General features: G+C 41.6%; 1 protein-coding gene across 2 annotated transcripts in view; it reads right to left on the bottom strand.

Moving 5' to 3' along the window:
* The window catches only part of arhgef19 (Rho guanine nucleotide exchange factor (GEF) 19), a 112,035-nt gene that overhangs the window by 10,843 nt on the left and 78,187 nt on the right, over nt 1-23,005 (bottom strand). For both annotated transcript variants that reach the window (XM_039755595.1, XM_039755596.1), the window contains exons 4-10: nt 19,466-19,595; nt 14,661-14,740; nt 10,393-10,643; nt 6,038-6,198; nt 5,308-5,460; nt 4,795-4,924; nt 1,653-1,727 (exon numbers count right to left, since the gene is read on the bottom strand). In XM_039755595.1, the coding sequence (XP_039611529.1) occupies nt 1,653-1,727; nt 4,795-4,924; nt 5,308-5,460; nt 6,038-6,198; nt 10,393-10,643; nt 14,661-14,740; nt 19,466-19,595 (980 nt within the window). The remainder of the gene's footprint in view (nt 1-1,652; nt 1,728-4,794; nt 4,925-5,307; nt 5,461-6,037; nt 6,199-10,392; nt 10,644-14,660; nt 14,741-19,465; nt 19,596-23,005) is intronic.

Here is a 23,005-nt window from a genome sequence, read left to right on the forward strand (position 1 = left end):
GTATAAAAGCTTGTTTGACCCAAATGTCACCGCTCCTGAGCCTGTTCCTCTTATACCCCCTAAGAAATTTGTATGTGCAGTATATTAATTGTTATCTTAATCCTCCATCTTGAGGACAGCCTTCAAAACTCTCAAACGTACGTTTCACTTGTTCAAAATACTGTATTACATTCCATCTAAAAATCATGCTATTGTCTTTCATTGGGCCCATGTGTCTCCTATGTTTAGTGCACCACGTGAACATGTAAAGATTGGCACATGCATCCCCTTAGTATCTGAGACTAGGATAAAGGCCATGTTGGTTTTCGACCATATCTACCTGGCAGAAGAACTTGCTTTTGTTTCTATGACTTTTTAATTTTTTTGGTTTGCATTTTGTACTTGTCATGTCAGTTAGATTCTTGGTAATGACTTCAGCTCAATACTTGACTACGGCTCATCTCCAAATCCTCTTCATTAAGAAATTCACCGTCTCACTTCACATAGTGCATGTAAAATGAAAGGGATTACAAATACTTTTAACTGATACTCTTTAAAGGATGATTTAATATGCCAGCTTTGTTCCAAGAGCTACTTGGATATGCTAAGTCATTGCGAACTCTGAAGAAAAATGAAGGTCATACTGAACGGGCAGCACTAAACAGTTTAGTGGAAAGAAAGAGATAATATACAAGCAAAGTGGGCAATATCAAATGTGTCACAAGCTGCAATTTAAATATGATATATGCTAATTTAGAAGAATTTTGCAGAATATTGGAAAGCATAATTCCTTTAAAATGTATCTAGTCATAGCTTAACCAGAATGCTTTTTCTTTTCAAACTTTGTCCGTTCCTTTCTTCATTTTGATATTTTCTAACAAATATTTATTCATTCAGCATTTAACATCAATCAACAAAATGTTCAGTATATTCTTCTTGAATGCCATGAAGCAAACCGAAGTCTCTACAAAGTGCAACAGGAATTCATCAGAACTGCACACTCAAGTCCGGTAAAAAGTCACACCACATGAAAGGAAAGCCACACCAGAAACTGAGGTCAAAGATTCGGTAAACAGAACGATGTCGTGATAAACTACTGAGCTTTGCCGTCACACTTATACCTCAGAAAAGGATGCCGTTAAGTGCTGCGCTTTGCTGTCACACTCCTACAGTAGATGCTTCCTTACTAATTTAATACATCAAAGAATGGCTCGGGCAAAAATTCAAACACCTTTAGAATAAAAGTAACTGAGAAGAAGACAACACAAAGACCATGGGAGTCTACAGAAAAGACAACCAAGGAAGCAAATAGAAACTGAATCAGAATTAATGTTGCACAAGAAACTAAACAAGACTCAATGCAGAAAAAAAGAGAAGACCTAAAGCTAAAAACAGACTTTCTCAAAGAGAGTTGCTCATGAACGGGGGCTACAGGCATTCAGACACAAATGTTTGAGCAAAATGGAAACCCCTTTATATTTCGTATGTAGTTGGTAGTTGCCCAGGGCCTACCTGATAATTCCACTAAGCTGGAGAGCTTAAATTATTCTGGGGTAATCGAAGCAGATAGCGTGAAGAGAAAACAAGATGAGGCAAGAAAGCACTGAAGAGAGCATGGAGTAGCCATGGGTGGGACAAGACTCTTGAGACCAAGACAGATACCAGCAGATTACCTTTTTCAGTTCATTAAAAGCTTTGGTGGCTGTGTCTTCGTCCTTGGAACCAGGTGCTGTCCTTTTCAAGATATTCTACATGTGAATTAGGAATAAAAATCAGAATGTTATGTTGGGCTAATGCAGTCAGACTCAAGAAAGGAGTTTTATAAGTGAGCATTTCTAGTCACGTTCTGCACTTCAATACATTCGCAGAAGACTTTACAATCAGCCTGCTAGTCTGAAAAATACGTACTGTGCAAAGTGTGGAGGTGCCTCCATCAAGTCAAATAGCATAAGCTACTTCAAGAGAATATGAAAAATCAGTTTCTTTAGTTTTACATAGTGAAGACACTGCGACAACCTAATCAGGGTATGACAATTTTTGAACCACAATATGACCATTTTCAAACATGAAAGAGCCACTCGAGGGGATCAATGGAAATGAATGGGAAATGATGTGTCAGGTGGTAGTAGAAAACCTCACTGGTACAGGTTGCAAGTCTAGAGAGCCGAATGTCAAGTAGGAGGGGCAATATCAAGTGGGAGGGGCAATGTTGACTGGGAGGGGCAATGTCGACTGAGAGGAGCAATGTCAAGTGGGAGCCCAGACAGCCAAGGTAGAAGCTGTAGCAGAACCTGTCAGAAGTGGTTTGAATGCTATGATACCTTCTGCCAGATGGAAGAACAACAAAGAGACTGTGGGAAGGGTGGGAGCGATCCTTCACACCTCCATAGGCTTTGCGATTGGAATGTGTGATAAAAGTGTCTTCAATTGAGAGTAGAGAAGTCCTAATGATCCTAACTGCTGTGTGTACTATCCATTGTAGGACCTTGCGGTCAGAGACACTGCAGTTTCCAACTGGCAACCTCCCAGATACCAGCGCAAATTTTTAGCCTCAGAGCCATCACTGTGTTATATTATATTATATTATATTATATTATATTATAGTTATTTTAGATAAGTAAGACAGAAGTTTTGAGGTAGGGCAGTAATATTCACTAATCATGGTGCTGGAGAATGGGGTGACATGCTGTATGTCGAATAGCACATGTAAATACAGAGTATAATATTAGTATAATTATTAGTTATTGTCATTTTCTAACCTGCTTAATCCAGACCAGGGTCACTCTGGAGCCTAACCCAGCTAGCATTGGGCACAGGTCAGGAAGAAATCTTTGACAGAGTGTCTGTCCATTACAGAGTGACCATACATACCCACACACACACACTAATTTAGCATTGCCAATTCACCTGCGTGTCTTTGGAAGGTTGGAGGAATTTAGAGCATGCGGAAGAAACCCATGCAGACATGGGCAGAACATGCAAATTCCACACAAGGGGTGCTTGGGATATAAGTCCTGATCTATTTACTCTGATGCAGCAGAGATACCACTGCACCACTGTGCCACCCCTATATTATATTATCCATCCATCCGTTATTCAACCCACTATATCCTTAACTACAGGGACACGGGGGTCTGCTGGAGCCAATCCCAGCTAACCCAGGGTGCAAGGCAGGAAACAAACCCCGAACAGGGCGCCAGCCCAATGCAAGGCCGCACACACACACACACCCACACACCAAGCACACACTGGGGACAATTTTGAATCACCAATGCACCTAACCTGCAAGACTGTGGGAGGAAACCCACGCAGACACGGGGAGAACATGCAAACTCCACGCAGGGAGAACCCGGGAAGCAAACCCAGGTCTCTTTACTGTGAGGCAGCAGTGCTACCACTGCACCACCGTGCCTCCCATATTATATTATATTATCCATCCATTTGCTAACCCGCTGAATCCGAATACAGGGTCACGGGGATCTGCTGGAGCCAATCCCAGCCAACACAGGGCACAAGGCAGGAACCAATCCTGGGCAGGGTGCCAACCCACCGCAGGACACACACAAACACACCAAGCACACACCTTAGGGCCAATTTAGAATCGCCAATCCACCTAACCGGCATGTCTTTGGAATGTGGGAGGAAACCGGAGCGCCCGGAGGAAACCCACGCAGACACGGGGAGAACATGCAAACTCCACGGGGAGGACCCGGAAGCGAACCCGGGTCTCCTAACTGCGAGGCAGCAGCGCTACCACTGCACCACCGTGCCGCCTATATTATATTATATTATATTATATTATATTATATTATATTATATTATATTATATTATATTATATTATGTAAGTATAAGACAATTTGAAATTAAATCAATGGAGACATCTACTTTAAAGTTTGTAGTACGCCATTTATTGGAATGCATTTTGTAATGTATGTAGTAAGAAATTCATTGCATTTCTCATCCCAACAGATGATGCATCACAAATTTGTATTAATAAAACACATTACTACACATGTTTATGATATGCCATCTATTGGAATGACAAATGCAATGCATATATATATGTCTCTGTTACATGCCATTTGATATGGGATTTGCAAAAATTGTGTTAATACTTGTGATGCGCCATCTGTTTGAATGACAAATGCACTGCATTTTATTACTACAAATGTTTGCGATGCGCCATCTGTTGGAATGACAGAGACTATGGCAACTGGACGGCCACACAGATATACACACACTTGGCCTTTTATTTAGGTGGATAATGATAATAATAAGTAATAGTAAGTTTGTACTGAGGTGGGTAAGCTTATTACCCCTCGTGACTGCAAACGCACTTGTTTGGGCCCTAAGAGGGTAGCTGTTTTGATTTTTTATTGTCTTTGTATTCTTTTATCTGCCCAGTCTTATGGATATATCTTATGGATATGGTGCTGCGTCTGATGTGATAATTCAGGGCCCTCCAGAAATGACTCCAGAATCTGAGTCCTTATCAGTGCATAGCAGACACCTCTAATTGTACTGCAATCCCTTAAGCAGCAAACAGGTAAGTCAGAACCATGTTGGGTCTTGAAGCCTTATATTATTTGACACTTGCAGCATGTCTCCTCCCTGATTCATACATCATTTCCTCTATTTATGCTTCATTTTCCTGCCTTGCTGGCAGCACCTACCTAATTCATCACAATCCATGCTTTCCACAGCCACATCACTGTTCACCCTGCACCCCTGTTTCATTTTCTTTCTGGCTCCTAATCCCCTGTGTCCATTATCTGTAAGAACAGAATCACAGCAGGCCCCATTTACTGACCTACCTCAACCAGCATTTTGAGCCTGGTGATCCTCTGGAATGGAAGAATGAGGAAGGAGGTGAGAGGCAATCGCTGGCAGACTGGGTCTTCTTCTAGTCGTGCAAGAATCACAGGAAAGCGTGGATTTTCCAGACTACGTAATAAAATAAGCAAAACAAATGGTCAAACATTTAATAGAATTTTCTGAACCTGATTTCTTCCCCTAGAAAGCAGTAAGTCTGGTTTTCATGTCAGTGCATCACCATACACATACAACACCAGGCAAATGTGAAAGTTACCGATTAATCTAAAATATTCCCATCATTAGGATGTGAGGGAAATTCACATAGACGTGTGAAGAAAACCTAAAACCTTCACACCAACAGTTGCAATGAACTTCAAGGAAGCAGTAGAGGCACTAAATCTGGCAGACAGTCATGCTAAGCAAAACAAGACGTCAACTGTAAGCTCAAAGCAAGACGTCAGCCATGCCAATTCAGTTGTACCCCAAGAGTAGCATGAAAGGTTCCTCCTTACAGCAGTCTCTGGTATGTCTGCTCCTGGTAGGCCTGGTTTGTCACGTAGGGCAGGTAGACTTTCCGAAAGGCAGGGCAGTGTGTTAGAACGATGTCAGACACATCAAAGCGTAAGATGTCTTCCTCAAGTCTTTCTTCTAGATCTGAAAGGAACCTTCAGGAGACACAAAGGGTGACAATAATCAGACACTAATGATGCACAGACAATGAACACCATTTATTTTTATCTGCCATTGCTGTTGTTCAGGCTGGGTCTCCAACAAAGACCATTGTATTAGGAAAATTGCGATCTTAGTTCTCTGTGAAAACATGGAGATTGTAAAGTTGTTCTTGACTAACACTACAAACAATACAAGGTACTGTAAGTACAGACACAAAAATCATTCCTGGATTGAGCATTCCTTGAAATTTGTTTGGAGTTTCTAGTTCTAGACTACACAATTTCTGTTTTTGCCCTGTCATGTGAGTTTCTCTGATTGAGCAACACCTCCATATCTTCAAATTCCAGTTTCTGAATAGCATGACCTGGACAAGTAGTATCAAAAATTTGGCATTTTAATGGAAAATAAGTTCTCATTGGTCACAGATGGTTGTCTATTATCCAAAAACTGTACAGGCAGAAGAAAATGGAATTCCCAATTGAAGCTCAATGTCAGGGTATAAAAGAGAAATATTGTATGAATATCTGTGAAAAGGGCCTTCCTCTAAATTCCTTTAAACTTGTACCGCACCTTTCACTGACATCCTTGACGTCGGGGAGCTTAGAAAAAAGCCATTGCCTCTCCTGGGTCCCCAGGCAGTCGCTCAGCTCTCTTGAGCACATGAAGTGGTCCACTGCGATGGAGAGACTGCGGATATAGGAGGCCTCAGATGTTACCAGCTCAAATTTGGCCTGAGGATGCAAACAAACAAAGGCAGCGTCAACAGGGGTCCGTGAAAGATAACAAAAAGAGACTATGAGTCTCAGAACCAACTGGTGCACTCAGCTTCATGCTCTTATTGACTTTATCGAGTTTAACAGTAGGGCCGTTCCAAAACTAATGAGCAAAGTCACATTACGCCTATACCTTTGGCAGTAGAAGAACAAATTCTGTTTTGTCAGTATGTGCCATCTCTTGTTACGCCCTTGAGTAATTAATGATGTCATTAAGCTAACTCACGTGACCACACAGGTGTTAATCAAAATGGCCAACGATGATGTATTGTGCCATCAGTGTGCTGTGATTCAATTTTTTGTTTAAGAGGAAGCTCTTGTAGCTATTATTCAATGTTGGCTTCTGTGACATTATACTGTGAGGATGTGGATGAAGAATTTCAAACATGATAACACTGACGTCCAGAATCGGCCCCATAGTGGTTGCCATCAAAAAGACTCTACAGAAGACAAGAAAGAGTTGTTGCACTCAATAGAGATAACAGATGCTCGCTTCATCCCACGTTTACTGACTGAGCATAAAATCATCTCACCATAATTGCGTGAGTGATATCAAAATAAAGGAGAAGCCTTTTTGCCCAGTATAGGAGGAGGAGGAGGAGGTTAGGAGCCGCTCCCACTACGTGACAAACCAACTCAGGATCCCAGATTAGGATTAGGGTGACACCACACTAGTTCAGATGGACTGGAACCAGTGTGAGGTATTTTATGGTGGCTGGAGCGCCAATTCTGCCACCAACCCCCAGGTTTTTTTCCCTGCAGGGTGGAGGGCCTACACAGCACAGCGCAGATTTCCAGCCTCAGAGCCACCACTCCGGCCAGTATAGTGCTAAGTAAAATGCGTTTCGCCATTTTGAACCTGAGACAAAATGTCAGTGCATTTGATCATCTGAATTTGCCAAGAAAAAAATATAAAAAGCCAAAGACAGTGCAATCAGCTGCAAATGTTATGAGTTCCTCCTTTTTGGTTGCAGAAGTTTATGTTCTAATAGAATTGCTGGAGAATGGAGAAACCATAAATGAGGCTTTTTATGTCTAAACATGTAGTACTAGGGTGTTGTACCATGTTGGCATATATGATTGTAGTGAGAAGTCAATCAAAATGACTCCTTTTATTGGCTAACTAGAAAGATTACAATATGTAGGATTTTGAGGCAACTCAGGCCCCTTCTTCAGGCAAGATGAGTTGCCTCAAAAGTCTGCACATTGTAATCTGTTCAGTTAGCCAATAAAAGGAGTCATTTTGATTGACTTCTCACTATGTCTAAACATTAAAGAAGCCCTGGCATGCATTGGGTGATAAACGCCCTGGAAAGAAAGCCATCTTACAGCATGACAGCACTTGAACCCACTCTGGAAGAAAATGAGAGAATAGGATGGGAAGTTCTCCTCCACCTTCTTTACAGTCCCAATCTGACTCCCTCTATTTACCATCTTTTTGGAATCGTAAAGGAACAGATGTGAAGCCAACACTACAAGAGCCCAGAGGCAACCCAGCAAGCTGGGCATCAGTGTCTCTGGACGGCTGGAGCAGACGTCTTCCATAAGGGTGGCTTCAAACAAATTATGATTGTGAAGAAAAATAATCGAAGGTGTGTGCAGTAAGATGTCATACTTGTTTTATCAAGCATCAGAATTCCCAATTTTTAAAAAACGATTGCTCGTTAAGTTTGGTCCAACCGTTGTAGCTGTGCAAGTGGACAGAATTCATTAGCGGGTATAGAGTGCACCAGATTTAATGATCACCACAAGTTCAGCTTAATATAAATGAAATAAAATGAAATAGTCTCCAATAGTCCATGCAATTATTCTATCAAGTATTATTAACTAGCAGGAGTACCCAGCGTTGCCTGGGAATCTATAACCGGTGAATTTCCAAAATGAAAGAAACCGAACATAGAAATAGAACAAACAGTTCTCTGATTCACATTTTATTGTAAGTTCCTCCAATGTGGATTTTGTCTGGTGTGGCGTTTCAGACGCCGTTGAAATAGACTTTCTTCTGGCATCTGAAGTGGACCTTCCAATTCTACGTCTTTTTTTCAGTGGCATGGGTATATTAGTGAAAAGCAGGACAATTATAATGTGTTACATGGTATTACGTACGGAATAGGCACCACAGTGAGATGAATGTACCTTATTTACAATACGTCGGAAAGCGAACAAATAGCACCAGTCAGTCAGAAAGAGCAACACTGAAATGGTACTGTAAGGCGGAAAGTGAGCAAATAGCACCACAAATACGGAAAGCCAGTGAGAAAGAGTAGCACTGAAACTGTACTGGGAAAAATGGCGGGGAGGGGTGTTCTGTTTGTAAGGAGCGTCTGTGTTGAACTGTGCTGCCAACTAACAGATGTTGGCGATGGGAACTACAGAGAGAAGTTAAATACAACCGCTGCCGCGTGTGGGGAAAACGGTGGGGGAAAGATGCTGTCTTTTTAATGCGAGTCTCTGTTCAAACGTGCTGCCATATAACGGATGTTGGTGAATGAAATACAGCAGTATTAGTGTGTGTGGGAGTGTGACCCGCAGAAACGCGGGTGTGTGAGCCAGTCACGCTTACTGGGTCGTTCACGTTTTACATCCATACACCAGTTCCCCTTCACCCGATCAAGGCAGTCGGCGTACTAATACTTGGACACTTCCTCCATCTCTTGGCAATTTAAAGAAACATGGGTAAAGAGCGACGCAGAGGGACCAAAGCTGCCGCTAGATGGTGCTACCGTGAACATCTGTTTTTACATCTATACAGCAGTTTCCCCTTCATCTGATCAAAGCAGTCGACCTTCTCATAGCTGGACACTTCCGCCATCTCTTGGCAATTTAAAGCAACATGGGTAAAGAGCGACGCACCGGGACCAAATGTGCCACTAGATTGCGCTGCCGTAAACGTCTCTTGCAACGTGCAGCCATCTTGTTGATGATAAGTATAGGGACGTGTGCAGAACATTGTGTTGGTGAAAAGGTGCCCTACACTTCACCAAGAAAATGTTTCCCAACCAAACATACCCCATGACCTACTCCTGGTCACAAAGGAGCCCCAGCCCCAGTTTGGTGGCGATCGGACGCCCGGTGTAGATTTGTATGGAGGTCAAACAAACATACATACTCACATACATTGACTCTGCTTTATATATTAGATAGTCCGCTTTAGTCAGTTCTGCTAATAATGAGACCAAATGGTCCCCATTGGTAATCAAAACTCTGAATGAAACCTAGAGGTTTCCATCAGTCCCTGCTTTGATAAACAGAACTTAAACTTTGCCATTGGGACATATACAGTAGATCAATAAATACAACGCAATTGTCAGCCCACAGTGCTTTGAGTGTAAATGAAACCAAATGGCCTCCATTATCTCATTCAGAGAGTGCAGACAGGGTGGACTGGGTGCAGAAGAGTGGCAGGAGTGATTTGTGGTAGAAGAGTGAAAGGGAAGGTCTATAAAACGGTAGTGAGAACAGCTATGACGTGTGGTTTGGAGATGGTGTCACTGAAGAAAAGACAGGAGGCTGAGCTGGAAGTGGCAGAGCTGAGGGTAGGCAAAATTAGGAATTAGTATATTGGGGGGACAACACAGGTTTGGTGACCAAGTGGGAGAGGTGAGATTGAGAAGGTTTGGGAGCATGGAGAGGAGAGAGGAAGAGGTATATCAGGAAAAGACTTTTTAGGTGGAACCGCCAGGCAAGAAGAAAAGAGGAAGGCCAAAGAGGAGGTTTATTGATGTGGTGAGGGAGGACATGAAGGCAGTCGGTGTGGCAGAAAATGATGAAAAAGACCAAGACAGATGGAGTTGGATGATCTGCTGTGGTGATAGGAGAATAGGGGAAGCTGAAATAAGGACAAGAATATTTCATTCCACTATAAATGGAAGTAAATGGCCACCTTCAGTCCATTCAACAATAAGTTAAGCCAAACAATTAGCATCATATTGAATTGGAAATATCACCATCAGCCTGTGCTTCTGCAAATGAATTTTAATGGTGGCCATCAGTCCATCCAGTCATCAGTCCAACTGACTCTCACTTAATCCAAATTGGCACCATCAGAAAACACAGCTAGGAATACAATTCAATGGCCGCCAACAGTCCACCCCATCATGAATGAAAGTCAGATATAGAAAGAGGCTAAACAGAGAAGTCTGCAAACCTGACCTCCTGCAGCTTTCGCTCCTGGTTGCTGAAAGTATCCAGCAGGCCGCTGGACCGCACATCTGGGATGTCTTGCCAAAGCGAAAAGGCCGATCCCCTCGAGGAACGCTGTGAGCGGAAGGAGTTGGTCGGGGAGATATTACAGCTGGCTGGCGCAACGCCATTCTCGTCCTCCTCATTAATGGCATCTGCCCACTGCTGTCTCTGAATCTCCCGATTGATGGCCACGTCGCTGTATTCCTGATACAAGATTGCTATGGGATTCAAAGAGGGGGCAGTCTGTTAGAGTTGAAAAATTGAAGTCCAATTAGTGAAAGCAAGGAAAATGAAGATTACTAGAGCCAAAAAAATATATCATACTTTAGTACAAAAGCACATTACATTCATCAAGGAAAAAATACTGGGGAGGGGGTTTCTTGTTATTATGACCTAGCGTCTCATAATTAGGACTTAGTATCTCACAATTATGAGATAAAGATCTCGTAATTAGAAGATAAGAGCTCATAATTAGGAGATAACAATCTATGGGACAAGGTCTCATAATTAGTATCTAATAGTTACTGTATAAGATAAACTCATATTTAGATAGTAAGGATCTCATAATTATGAGTTAGCATCTCATAATTATGGATAAGGATCCTGTAATTATGACTTAGTATCTAATTATTATGAGATAAATATCTTGTAATTATCACTTAGAATCTCAAATTATAAAATGAGGATCTCATAAATATGACTTAAGATCTCATAATTATAAGATAAACATATATTTAGATTATAAGATCTCATAATTATAAGATAAGGATCTCATAATTCTTACTTAGGATCTCATAATTACGACTTAGCACCTCAATATTATGAGATAAGGATCTCGTAATTCTGACTTAGTATCTCATAATTATAAGAGAAACATCTCATATTTAGATAATAAGATCTCGTAATTATAAGATAAGGATCTTGTAATTATGACTTAGTATCTAATTATTAAGAGATAATAATCTTATAATTATGACTTAGAATCTCAAATTATGAGATGAGGATCTAATAAATATGACTTAAGATCTCGTAATTATGACGTAGAATCTCATAATTATAAGATAAAGTTCTCATATTTAGATGTCAAGATCTCATAAATTATAAGATAAGGATCTCATAATTATGACTTAGTATTTCATAATTATGGATAAGGAGCTCATAATTATAACTTAATATTACATAATACCAAGATAAGATCTCATAATTGTGAGACAATCTCGTAATTGTAAGATCTCAGTATTATGCAATATTAAATCATAATTATATCTTACCTTATAATTACAAGATCTTATCTTGTAATAATGAGATAATAAGTCACAACTACGAGAAAAGTATTTTTTCCTTTGGTGAACACATTAATTTCCATACTTTAACACCCAAATAATAATAATAATAATCCCTCACTGTCCATATTGATTAACACGATAATATAAACAGAGATTCTAATGCCATCTACTCATAGTCCTAATCACGAATAAACACCAGGACAGCGGACACACTGATCAGTTAGTCTGCATATGTAGCACATGTCTGTCATATTACAGAGACAACCTTGTTGTTCTTCACACTTCTTGATTTCATATTTACCTAAATAATCCAATCAGCCAATCAGAGTGTGTTGGTTGCTGTGGTGAAAGGAATGAAGAAAGTAGCCTGGTCAGGAGGAGGTGTGACACTTGCCTCAAGACTCTGGTGGTTTTCTTTCCCTTTAAAACTTTCAAGTGCAAAGAACATTTGCCTGAGATCTGATAAACGCCATCTTGTAGCAGTTTGCTAGAAAGGCTTTCCCTAGGAGCCTTAGATGCTGACATCTGTAAGGGGATTCAAAAGTGTGCACACCTGACGAGCCCCATTAAGAGTGAAACACGTGTCATGCACTTTTTGTATTAATTGGCAGATATGGTATCACATATATACTGTATATTTATACATATATTTGTAACTATATACAGTGGAACCTTGGTTTGCGAGTAACTTGGTTTACGAGTGTTTTGCAAGACGAGCTAATTTTTTTAATAAATTTTGACTTGATAAACGAGCGATGGCTTGCAATACGAGTAGTATGGATACACTTTGTCTGCTTGGCGTCATATGATCACAACTGAGCTGATGGTTCTTCTCTCTCTCACGCGCGTCTCTATCTCCTTATCTCTCTTGCTCACGCATGCGTTTCTCTCTCTCTCTCTCTCTCTCTCTCCTTATCTTTCTCGCTCGCTTGTGCGCGGGTTTACGAGTGTTTTGCAAGACGAGCTAATTTTTTTAATAAATTTTGACTTGATAAACGAGCAATGGCTTGCAATACGAGTAGTATGGATACACTTTGTCTGCTTGGCGTTATGTGATCACAACTGAGCTGATGGTTCTTCTCTCTATCATGCGCGTCTCTCTCTCCTTATCTCTCTCTCTTGCACGCCCGCGTCTCTCTCTCTCTCTCTCTCGCACGCCCGCGTCTCTCTCTCTCCTTATCTTTCTCGTTCGCTCGCTTGCGCGCGCGTCTCTCTCTCTCTCTCTCTCTCTCTTCTCTTGAGGGCAATCATCTCCTATTCTCCGTCTGAGTCTGCGTGCCTCACTCATATAGTCAACATCCGTACGAGCGCATACTGTTTTACTACAGCATCGTGACTGTGTGTGTGTGTGTGTGTGCGCGTGCGCACGTGTGTGCTGTGAAGTGCGAGTCCCCGTCTTGCGCCCCAAAACACGAAGCTGAGTCTCAGTACTTTAACAACACCAGCTTTATTCAGCTTGAAACAGCAACAGCCTGGTTATTTATTGTAGCAGGATCTTTATAATGTTCCTTGTATCACCCATCAACGGCAGGCTCTTATAGCATCTCCGCGATCTTTTTGGATACGCTTATACAGTGAACTGCTACAGCACTGTGATTGCTTTGGGACACTCTTCGCGTGTCGTCCCATTGGGTGGAATCCCGCAAGAGTTTAGAAACTCACTCACACCAGCCATGATTCTTTTTAAAGGTAAAGTGCAGGTTAATTTGTTTCATGTATTTTTACTTTATATTTTTTATTAATCATTTTTAAATGAATAATTTTTGGGTTGTGGAACGAATCATCTGAGATTCCATTATTTCTTATGGAGAAATTCACTTTGATATACGAGTGCTTTGGACTGCGAGCACGTTTCCGGAACGAATTATGCTCGTAAACCGAGGTTCCACTGTGATTTGTTTGTCAAACTTCATTTAAGACCATTTTTTTATTAAACTAACATTTATATACCATGTGTGTTTCTAATGTTGCTCTCCCAGTTTCTATTCCATATGCTAACCTGCTCTACTAAGTAAACTGACTGCTTTACTCTCACACATAGATTCTTAGATATGTCCCTTAATGTTTATTGTTTTTAACTGTATCTTAACATTGTTTAGAAATAATTAAAAGTCCAGTTGGAAAGAGATTTCTGGGGCACAAATACTTCTAAGATGGCACAGATCTTAGACATTTAGACAACCCTCCACTGTTAGCCAGCGCACACTACTGTAGAAAGAAAAGAACCATCAGGGGGTTGTGCCTTGAATGCCAGTTCTCTGAGGGCACCAGCACAAAAGAGAAGCTTTACAAGATGCACAAATGGCAAAGAATAACAGGCAGGAGCCCCCTTGTCCCATTGTGGGCTCCAGAGATGAGGCCTTGTTTAAAAGCCATTTAAAGACAGGAGTGTAGTTCTTCCAGTAGCCACTAGGGGCCACTACAGATTAGCTTGCCGAGAGTTTTTTAGGATTTTCCTGAAGCCAAAAGTGACTCCTAGTAGGACCTGGCATGGAAGTAAGATTTGATGTGGCTTGAAGACCACTATCAGCCAAAAACCTCTTGAGTCCAAAGTGTGAGAGATGTTGGGATAAAAATTTGAGGAGAATTTCACAAGTGGCCGGTTTCTGGCAGTATCACAAGTGAAAAACAGGGGAAAGGGGTATGATTGGGGTCTATTCAGTGGCGCCCCATGATGAAGTGCGATAAAAATACCATTAGTCCTAAAAAACAAGAAAAATGTGACAAATAACAGCTATGAGAGTCAAAAAGAGTGAGCAGCCTACAGGTTTCATCATACAGTTCAAAGGGAATGCAGATGTTGCCTGTACAGAACCAGGGAGCTAAACGCTGAATGAGCAGAAGGTGGATTCTGTTCTAAATCAGACCCTTCAGACTTAACATATGGCTAAGGCTGAAATAAAAGGAAGAAAAAAGCCATCAGGAAAAAAAAAGACTAGTGGTACATACAATTAGGCAGAAATCTTGAGAGTCGCTTCGTGTAGCCAGGACAAATAGGAGCGCAGGTGGTCTCTTCCATTGAGTCCTTCCTAAATGAGAAAAAGGAAAATATGAACCTTGGCTAGCATAATGTTACTGTTCCACCTGCCACCCATTTCTGCTTTACTCTCAGTTTCTTTCTCATCTGTTGAAATTTCTGGTGACTTGATTACATTTTTTGGCCACTCCACAGGCTTCAGTGAAGACCACGTCATGGAAGCTGGAGGATCAGAAACTGAGGAATTCAAATATTTCAAAGACGATTTGAGATAACATGAATACATTTCATAATGAGAGAGGAAACTAAATGTAATTTGACAGGTTGCCTGTTTGCCAAAGAGTAAAAAGATGTCAGGTCTGGGAAACGAGCCACACTTCAAATTAGAAACCTTGCCTTGTGCCTGGAAAGCAGTCCGAGTGCCATTCTTGGAAAACACGACTTATTGCTCAAATGATACTCAGGCCAAAGTCACTCTGAGACCACTGAAGAAGGTGGGAGAGGGTTTAGGGAATTGATGGGATGCCAGGACAATTCCCCAAACTGGTGGGTCTCACACAGAAGGTGCCCATGGGAAAGGTTAAATTGTTGTACTCTCTGATGGGCAAGCAGCCTGGGAGTCGCCAAACGTTTGTCGCCTTTAATAAAAATCGTGAGTGTGCTCCATCAGCTTTCTCGTATAGTGAGATAGAGGGAAAGGTCGTCAGAACCACTTCCAGTTGTGTAATATTTCTCAAATATCATATCTCTTTGTTTCTCATCATAACTGATAATATCAATACACAATCATGTATCTCTGTTTATAATCAAACTTTATATTAAAATATTTTCGCACTTAGGGAGGTCAAAAACGGTGGAATGTTTTCATGATTACATATTGTAAAAGGCCGCTCTATATAGCGCCTGACCCGGCACAGACCACGCAGAGGCACGTGTAAAATCAACAGGCTTTATTTTTTTTCTTCACCCGTGGGCACGCGTCTTCCCTGTGTCCCACAAGCCCAACACAGTCCCAAAAGCACACAACACTGTCTTACAACTCTCCCTGGCACCTCCACTCCTCCCAGGCAACCTCGTCCTCTACCTCCCGATTCTGGCCTCGACTGAAGGAGGGTTTGCCCTTTTATGGTCCACCCGGCAGTGCTCCAGGTGCTTGACCAGCTGGTCTTAATTGCACCTCCGGGTGGGGCTGGGAAGTCGTCCATTGTGGCGGCTGGCTCTCCGCAGCACCCCCTAGCGGCCTCCCCATCTCCCAACCGGGCTGTGGTGGACTCCATGTCCCATGGAGCCACTGGGGAGACTGAGGAAGGACCCACGGCCAGGGAGGCTGCCCCCAGGCGCCCCAGGGGAGGCATTGCACTGTCCATGGTGGCTCCCCCGGGACGTATGCAGCAGAGTCATCCCGGCCGGGCATGGGACCCGGCTGTCCGTCACAATATGCATTACCTAGATTATGTGCAAATAAAAGGAGTGATAGCCACCTAATAGCACAGAAAAAGTATTAGTATTATATAATATTTGTTGCAATAAATTGCTATAGGTAAAGCTGCATTTAGCTACATTTAATTATGATAATGATGAGTGGAAATAGAAAAAAATCATAAAATTAAATGTATTACCAGGAACACAGTGGGGGTGTAGCAGCTTATTGTTCCCATTACATTTTTATATTTACATGGTATGTTCAGTGTTTACACATCATTGTTAAACTGATTGTGTATAAATTAAAATTAAATTAATAATAGTTAATTATTTATAAGAATATGTGTTATATTGAATACAGTTTTTTAATATTGTGTACTCATTTATATTTCCATGATACAAAAAATTTGGATGGTTGTTTATATAAAATACTTTTGCTCAGTTTGCGTTTTATCATTATAAATATCTATATAAAATTTGATTCATCTATCTTTAATTATCTCCATAGTTTACTTGAAAATTCTCAAAAGTATTCAGTTAAAGTCCCATTTCCAGTGTCAGAAGTGGCCCAGAAGTTGAATGGATTCCTTATTTTTGATAGAAAGCAAAATCTAATTGACCAAAGTTATTGTTATCATGTGTAAACACAGACAGACAGACAGACAGACATCATTTCAAAAATGGTATCTTCAGACTCAGGAAGGTCTAAACCATCAAGATTCATCAAAAGCTCGAGGTTGAATTTTTTCACGATTCCTATACTTTCTCTATTCTATGTATACAAAAAAGTAAAAAGGGGCTTTAGAGTGCAAGGATGACCAGGGCTGCTCTGTTGGGATGGCCTCAGGACTTTTGGAGGCTGTTCCATCAAATGAATACCTGGGGTGGTATTTACTAGTCACTCCTTTCCAATGCCTATTGTGCTACCACACCAGCAAATAGCAACTTTCAGACTAGAAACCTGGAGAAAGGGCATAGTCAAAGACAGAAACATGGTCAAAACTGAGGGGTAAATCACAAAGTTACCAAAACGGCAATTCAAAATCAAAGTCAAAACTACCAATGGCCCAAAATATTTAAACAATAACAACAAAAGCAAGCTTTAAATAAACTAAAACAAACTAACGTGTAATTCAGATTCTGGGGTTCAAAGATCCTTCAAAACAAGTGTTAGATCTGCATTGAAGGATGAAGACAATATGAGATACTGAATCCATTCATAGCAGTATCCTATTTATTGGGACTGTTTAGAATATAATTAAATAAGGAAAACTCTGTAGGATTTTGAGAAAAAGATGAGTGGATGAAAATGGATTTTGAGATCAGAATTATGTGTCTTATGATTGGCCCCAGCGATAGTAATAGCAATCAGTGTGTCCACAGCCATGAACAATGAGCACAAGGTGGATCCAGAAAACAAAATGGAGTCATGGCGTCTCCTAACATAATGACAAAATAAACAAAAACCCACATGAAGAGCAAATGAGAGGAGAAAGGAGATGATGACCATGGCCAAAAGGATGGAAAAGTGGCCTGTCCAAGACGGAAAAAAATATACAAGGACCAGGAGATAAAGAACTAAAGGAAATAAACCAAGGGGAAACACTTGAGAAAAACATCTAGGACTCTTAGCTAAAAAGTCAAATGGGCTAGAATACCAAAACAACAACGTTACAATCATCAAGAATCAAGAATCAAATGGCGTAAGCAAACGTCCAAACCATAAGAATTCCCTTCCCTGACTAAACAATTGAGCATTTAATTGTCATGACGTTTTTCTGACGATTATAGTGTGGAAAATCTATTGCAAAATGTCACTGCGGTGAGGACACAAAAACAATGTGAAAAATTCAAAGCACTAATAAACCAAATTAATTTATGCAAACATTGTGTGAGAATTAGTATTTTTGCTGGACCTGACTGAGTGTGCCCTGTGATTGGCTGGCATGTCATCCAAGGTTGGATCCTGCCTTGCACTCAGTGCTCCCAGAATGCAATCCAACTTCCCCCAACCCTTAATTTGGATTAAATGGTTTCAGATAAAGGAAAGATGGATATGTGTCAGCCATACGTTTTGATAAAAGGTGGGCTGATGGATGACAGCTGGCTGGTCTTCGAAATGGAATAGCATAAGGATACATTGATGAGCCAAAACATGATGACCACTACCATATGAAGTGAATGACTGTTTCATGACAATGGCACATATCAAGGTCAGGGATATGTTAGATGGTAAGCTGACATTAGGCACTCATATTGAACATGTTGAATGCAGAAGATATAGGCAGGTGTAAAGACCCAGGTGACTTTGATAAGGTCCTAAACATTATGGCCAGAAGAATGGGTTAGAGGATTTCCAAAATGGCAAGACTGTTGGTCACAGTGAGTACTTGCTAACAGTGGTCTGAGGAGGTACAAAAACCACAAACTGATGTTGGACTTTGCAAGGGGTCAACAAAGGCTATCCCATCTGGTACAAACCAGCTATTGTGGTACAAAGTTCAATGATAGTTATTAGAGTAATGTGTCAAAGCAAAGTGCATCAAACTCTGCTGCATATGGGACAAAGTAAGCATAGGACAGTCAACATGCCCAAGTTGACTCCTGTCCATCATGGAAAGTGTCTCCAATGTGCACACGAGCATTGGAACTAGATGTTGGGCCAATGGAAGAAGACTGCCTAGCCCAATGAAACCTGTTTTCTGTCATGTGGATACCTGAGTATGTGTGCCTTGCTTACCTGAGGAAGAGATGGTACCAGGATGCTCTGTGGGGAAAAAGACACAGGATGCAGTGTTTTGTTGGGTAATTCTGGGCCTGGGTATTCATGTTAACATTAATTTGATGTGTAACACCAACTTAGATATCATGGCAGACCAGATATGCCCCGTCATGACAATGACATTCCTCCGATGAAAATAGCATCCTTCAGCAGTATAATGTCTACACAAACTGTTTGAGGAACATCATGAAAGAGTTCACAATGTTGTTCTGTCTGTCAAATTTCCAATCAAACAGTGGTGGAATATGTTGGAACAGCAGGTCCGATCAGTGGTGGCTCCACCTCACAATTTATAGGAATCAGAGGATTTGCATCCTGACCTCCTGGTGCCACATACCACTTTTTCAGAAGTCTTATAGAGTCCATGCCTCGGCAGGTCGAGGAGCAACAGCATATTAGGCAGGTGATCAGAATGTTTTGGCTCTGACATTTACATGGTTACACCAAGCTGATGTATAGATGTCTACCCCTTACTTTGTGTGTGTGTTATTGTGATGTTACACATATTTTGCTTATTTATATTTGGCAATATAGATTCAGCTGCTGTGTGCACCCTTCCTCCACATGGCTTACCTTTGTCGTGATGGTCCTTTATGCAGTGCTGCAGAGTGCTCACCAGGGGGCACCGGTCCTGGGCCCACAGGACTCTGAGGCGCACTGTCGGCGGAGCCCGCTGAACTGCGATCTCTGCCGCTGTGTCTGCCTGAGGGGAGAGGCGATGACAGACAATGATTATTACTATCGCCCTAGTGACGAATGATAAGCAGGCATTTCAGATGTTTTTGTCAGCAGACCCACATTTAATTTTTAATGAATTTCGTTGGATTTTATTGGCTTTGTCTCCCTTTAACCCTTAAGGTCTATCAAGATAGTGCCAAGGGAGTGGCAGCTGGGCTTCACCAATACAGACAATGGTAGCATGTGTCTGAAAAAGGGAGGAAGGAGTTAATAAAGGAATGATCAGGGCAGAGTCAAAGAAAATGTCAAAAAGAGAAGGAGCTCAGCGGGCACAAGCAGGCGAGTCTAGAGTCAACATGCTGGGTTTACCAGACTCAACAAAGGGAGAGGAAATGCGGAACGTTAAACCTGTCAGCCCACCAGTAGAAACAAGAAATTTGACAAACGAGAGGAGACCATTCAGTCTGTCAAGCCCGTTTGTTTAGCTAGTAGCTAAGCTGTCCCAACATCTCATCCAGATTCTTCTTAAAGGTTGTCAAGGTTTCTATAAGAAACAGAAGGGTCTGTCAGAGATTTTCTTCATGACGAACCAATAATCCACTGCTTTATCTTAAATGCTGGTGGTAGAACGCTGCAGAAAAGTTACTAGGTGAGGTGGTCAAACTGCAGAAGGGACTGACAGGAGTCCCATTTAGCAAATAGGCAAGAGGGTATCTTAAGCCATGATAGGAGGATTACTGGGACCAAAGATCACTCTAAGTAGTTAGAACATTAGAAAAATCTAGACGAGAACAGGCCATTCAGCCCAACAAAGCTCGCCAGTCCTATCTACTTGTTTCCTCCAAGAAAACATCAAGTCGAGTTTTGAAAGTCCCTAACGTCTTACTGTCTACCACACTACTTGGTAGCTTATTCCAAGTGTCTATCATTCTTTGTGTAAAGAAAAACGTCCTAATGTTTGTGCGAAATTTAGCCTTCACAAGTTTCCAACTGTATCCCCGTGTTCTTAAAGAACTCATTTTAAAATACAAGTCTCGATCCACTGTATTAATTCCCTTCAGAATTTTAAACACTTCAATCATGTCACCTCTTAATCTTCTTTTGCTTAAACTGTAAAGGCTCAGCTCTTTTAATCTTTCCTCATAATTCAACCCCTGTAGACCTGGAATCAGCCTAGTCGCTCTTCTCTGGACCTTTTCTAGTGCTGCTATGTCCTCTGTCAAAGTCAAAGACATGGAAGACCACCTATGGCCAACAGCCACATACAACTGTAAATTACCACTTCTCTTTTCTGCCGGTACATTTGTGGAAAATACTGTAATGACTCGAGGTGCATGGAAGATGAATTGGCCCACACACTCAAATAATGGGTTAGTAGGCCTGAACGGGAAAGTTTATTGGATAGAAATCACTTCCTTAATTTAGGCGCCTTATGAGAGACAGCAGAATACCCAGCACAACCAGAACTCTGTCAGACCTGTGCTGCTCCTCCGTCTCTTTCTGTGGTGTAAGCTGATTCTCGCACTGCTACTCCATGATCTGCCATGCTGGCTCCTTGGTGTTAATGTTACCCACAGCTCTTCACCTCTCAAGCCTGGGTGTCATACAGTTGTCCCTGTTTGAGTCTCTTGCCTACCAGGTTGCAGTAGAGCTACGAATTAAAGGACTCCAGCTTTCCCAGATGCCCTGAGGGTATAGGACGACTGCAGGGGGCGAAGAGTCTGCTGGGGACAGAGAGAGGCTGGTGGGAACTTTAATAGGAAGCCGACTAAAGAGAGAAAAAGTCAGTTGTTTTGTGTCAGTGTTCACCCGTCTCTTTTGCCATCTCCATCATTTTCCTTGCAGTGTCACTTTTTCTTGGATCACCGCCTGTATGGATGTATGGACTGTCTTGTGCCTGGCTGTCATGTGAGTAGTGTGTCAGGTTTACCATCGCCATCGTCAGAGGGAGTGCTCCCAAATCTCACCACCCCTGGTAGGCCTGTTTATACATTTCTTAGTGCAAGCTGTTCACAGGATCGCCATTTGGTTTCTTCATTCCATAACATCTGTTTCTGCTGGTTCTGGACTGTTTCTGGACTTGGTTCTTAGTGTTTACTGTTAAGTGTTTATCAGTGTGTTATTTGTTATCAACACATTGTTGTGTTTGAAAGGAAGGGCTATCTATTTATTTGTTGCATATATTTTGTTTAATTTAATACACAGCATTATTATATTGTGAATGTCCTGATAAAAACCAAAATCCAGGCCTTTATTGACCTCTTGGGCACAGCCATCAGCAGTGTGTCTGTCTGCGGAGGGAGTGTCGACCTTGTCGAGAGGTTTACTTACCTCGGCAGTGACATTCATGTGACAGGTGACTCTTCCTATAAAGTCAGTAAACGGATTAGGAGAGCATGAGGGGTCATGATGTCGCTAGAAACGGGTGTGTGGCAGACTAGCAAGTTCTCCATGGACCACTCTACTCTAAGGTTCTGAACTGGCAAAAGGTGCTACTCAGGGGAGGCAGATAACATAATGATAACATAAAATAAATGTATCCACTGGTCTGTGCTATAAATTTATTTTCTGTATGATTCCAATAACTTTGATCATTTTTATATTCAAAATCACTTAATTTACACATTTCCTATTCAAATACAGGGGAGAAATGCGAGGTACGGCAACAACGAGCCTCACCTCCCCTCGGACTACGCTCACTCACACACGGGGTTGATGCCTGCGATTGGCGCGTGCCTGTTGCTGTCTCTCTGTATGTCGCCAATATAATGTTTGCAGACACGTTTATTATACACCCTGACTTTCCAGAGTCTGGCTAATATCTTTAATGAATGTGTGTGACATATTCAGCCTTTCTGATCAGACATAAAACAGCAGTGAAAAGGCACAAGGTGAGGCAGACAGTACCGTGCTGCTCTGAAGGGGGCGCATGTGAGCCCAACAGGTGCTCATTGCTGCTGTTCTTCTACGCAGATGCGCCAATAAGTTAGCGATAGCAGAACATCAAGTGCACTGCAGCGCTCCGTTTAGTTTTATTTTTTGTTCCGACTCAATTCCAAAATAGAAGGTTAAGATTTTTAAAACCTGCGGTGGGTTGGCATCCTGCCCAGGATTGGTTCCTGCCTTGATCGTTCTGTAACAAGCACCATATTTCCTTGTGTTAAATTACTGCTGTCATTACTGAGAAAGGATATACTGTATTGGTGGCAGTACAGCTGCAATTCTAATAGGACACATGCATTCCCTGTGTAGACATAGGAAATAATATTCTGGGGTTTAGTTTCAAGTCCTAATGCTGTTGTGCATTCCGTTTTATGGGTAAGTCATACATGCTAACGTATTCCCACTGGCCCAGGAGTGGTGGTCTATTCACTACTTCCTATTCACTACTCACCCTGTCCTCGGGAGAGCTTTGAAAATACTCTAAGGAAAGAG

The sequence above is a fragment of the Polypterus senegalus genome, chromosome 6 (assembly GCF_016835505.1).
Source record: "Polypterus senegalus isolate Bchr_013 chromosome 6, ASM1683550v1, whole genome shotgun sequence".
Taxonomy (NCBI): Eukaryota; Metazoa; Chordata; class Cladistia; order Polypteriformes; family Polypteridae; genus Polypterus; species Polypterus senegalus.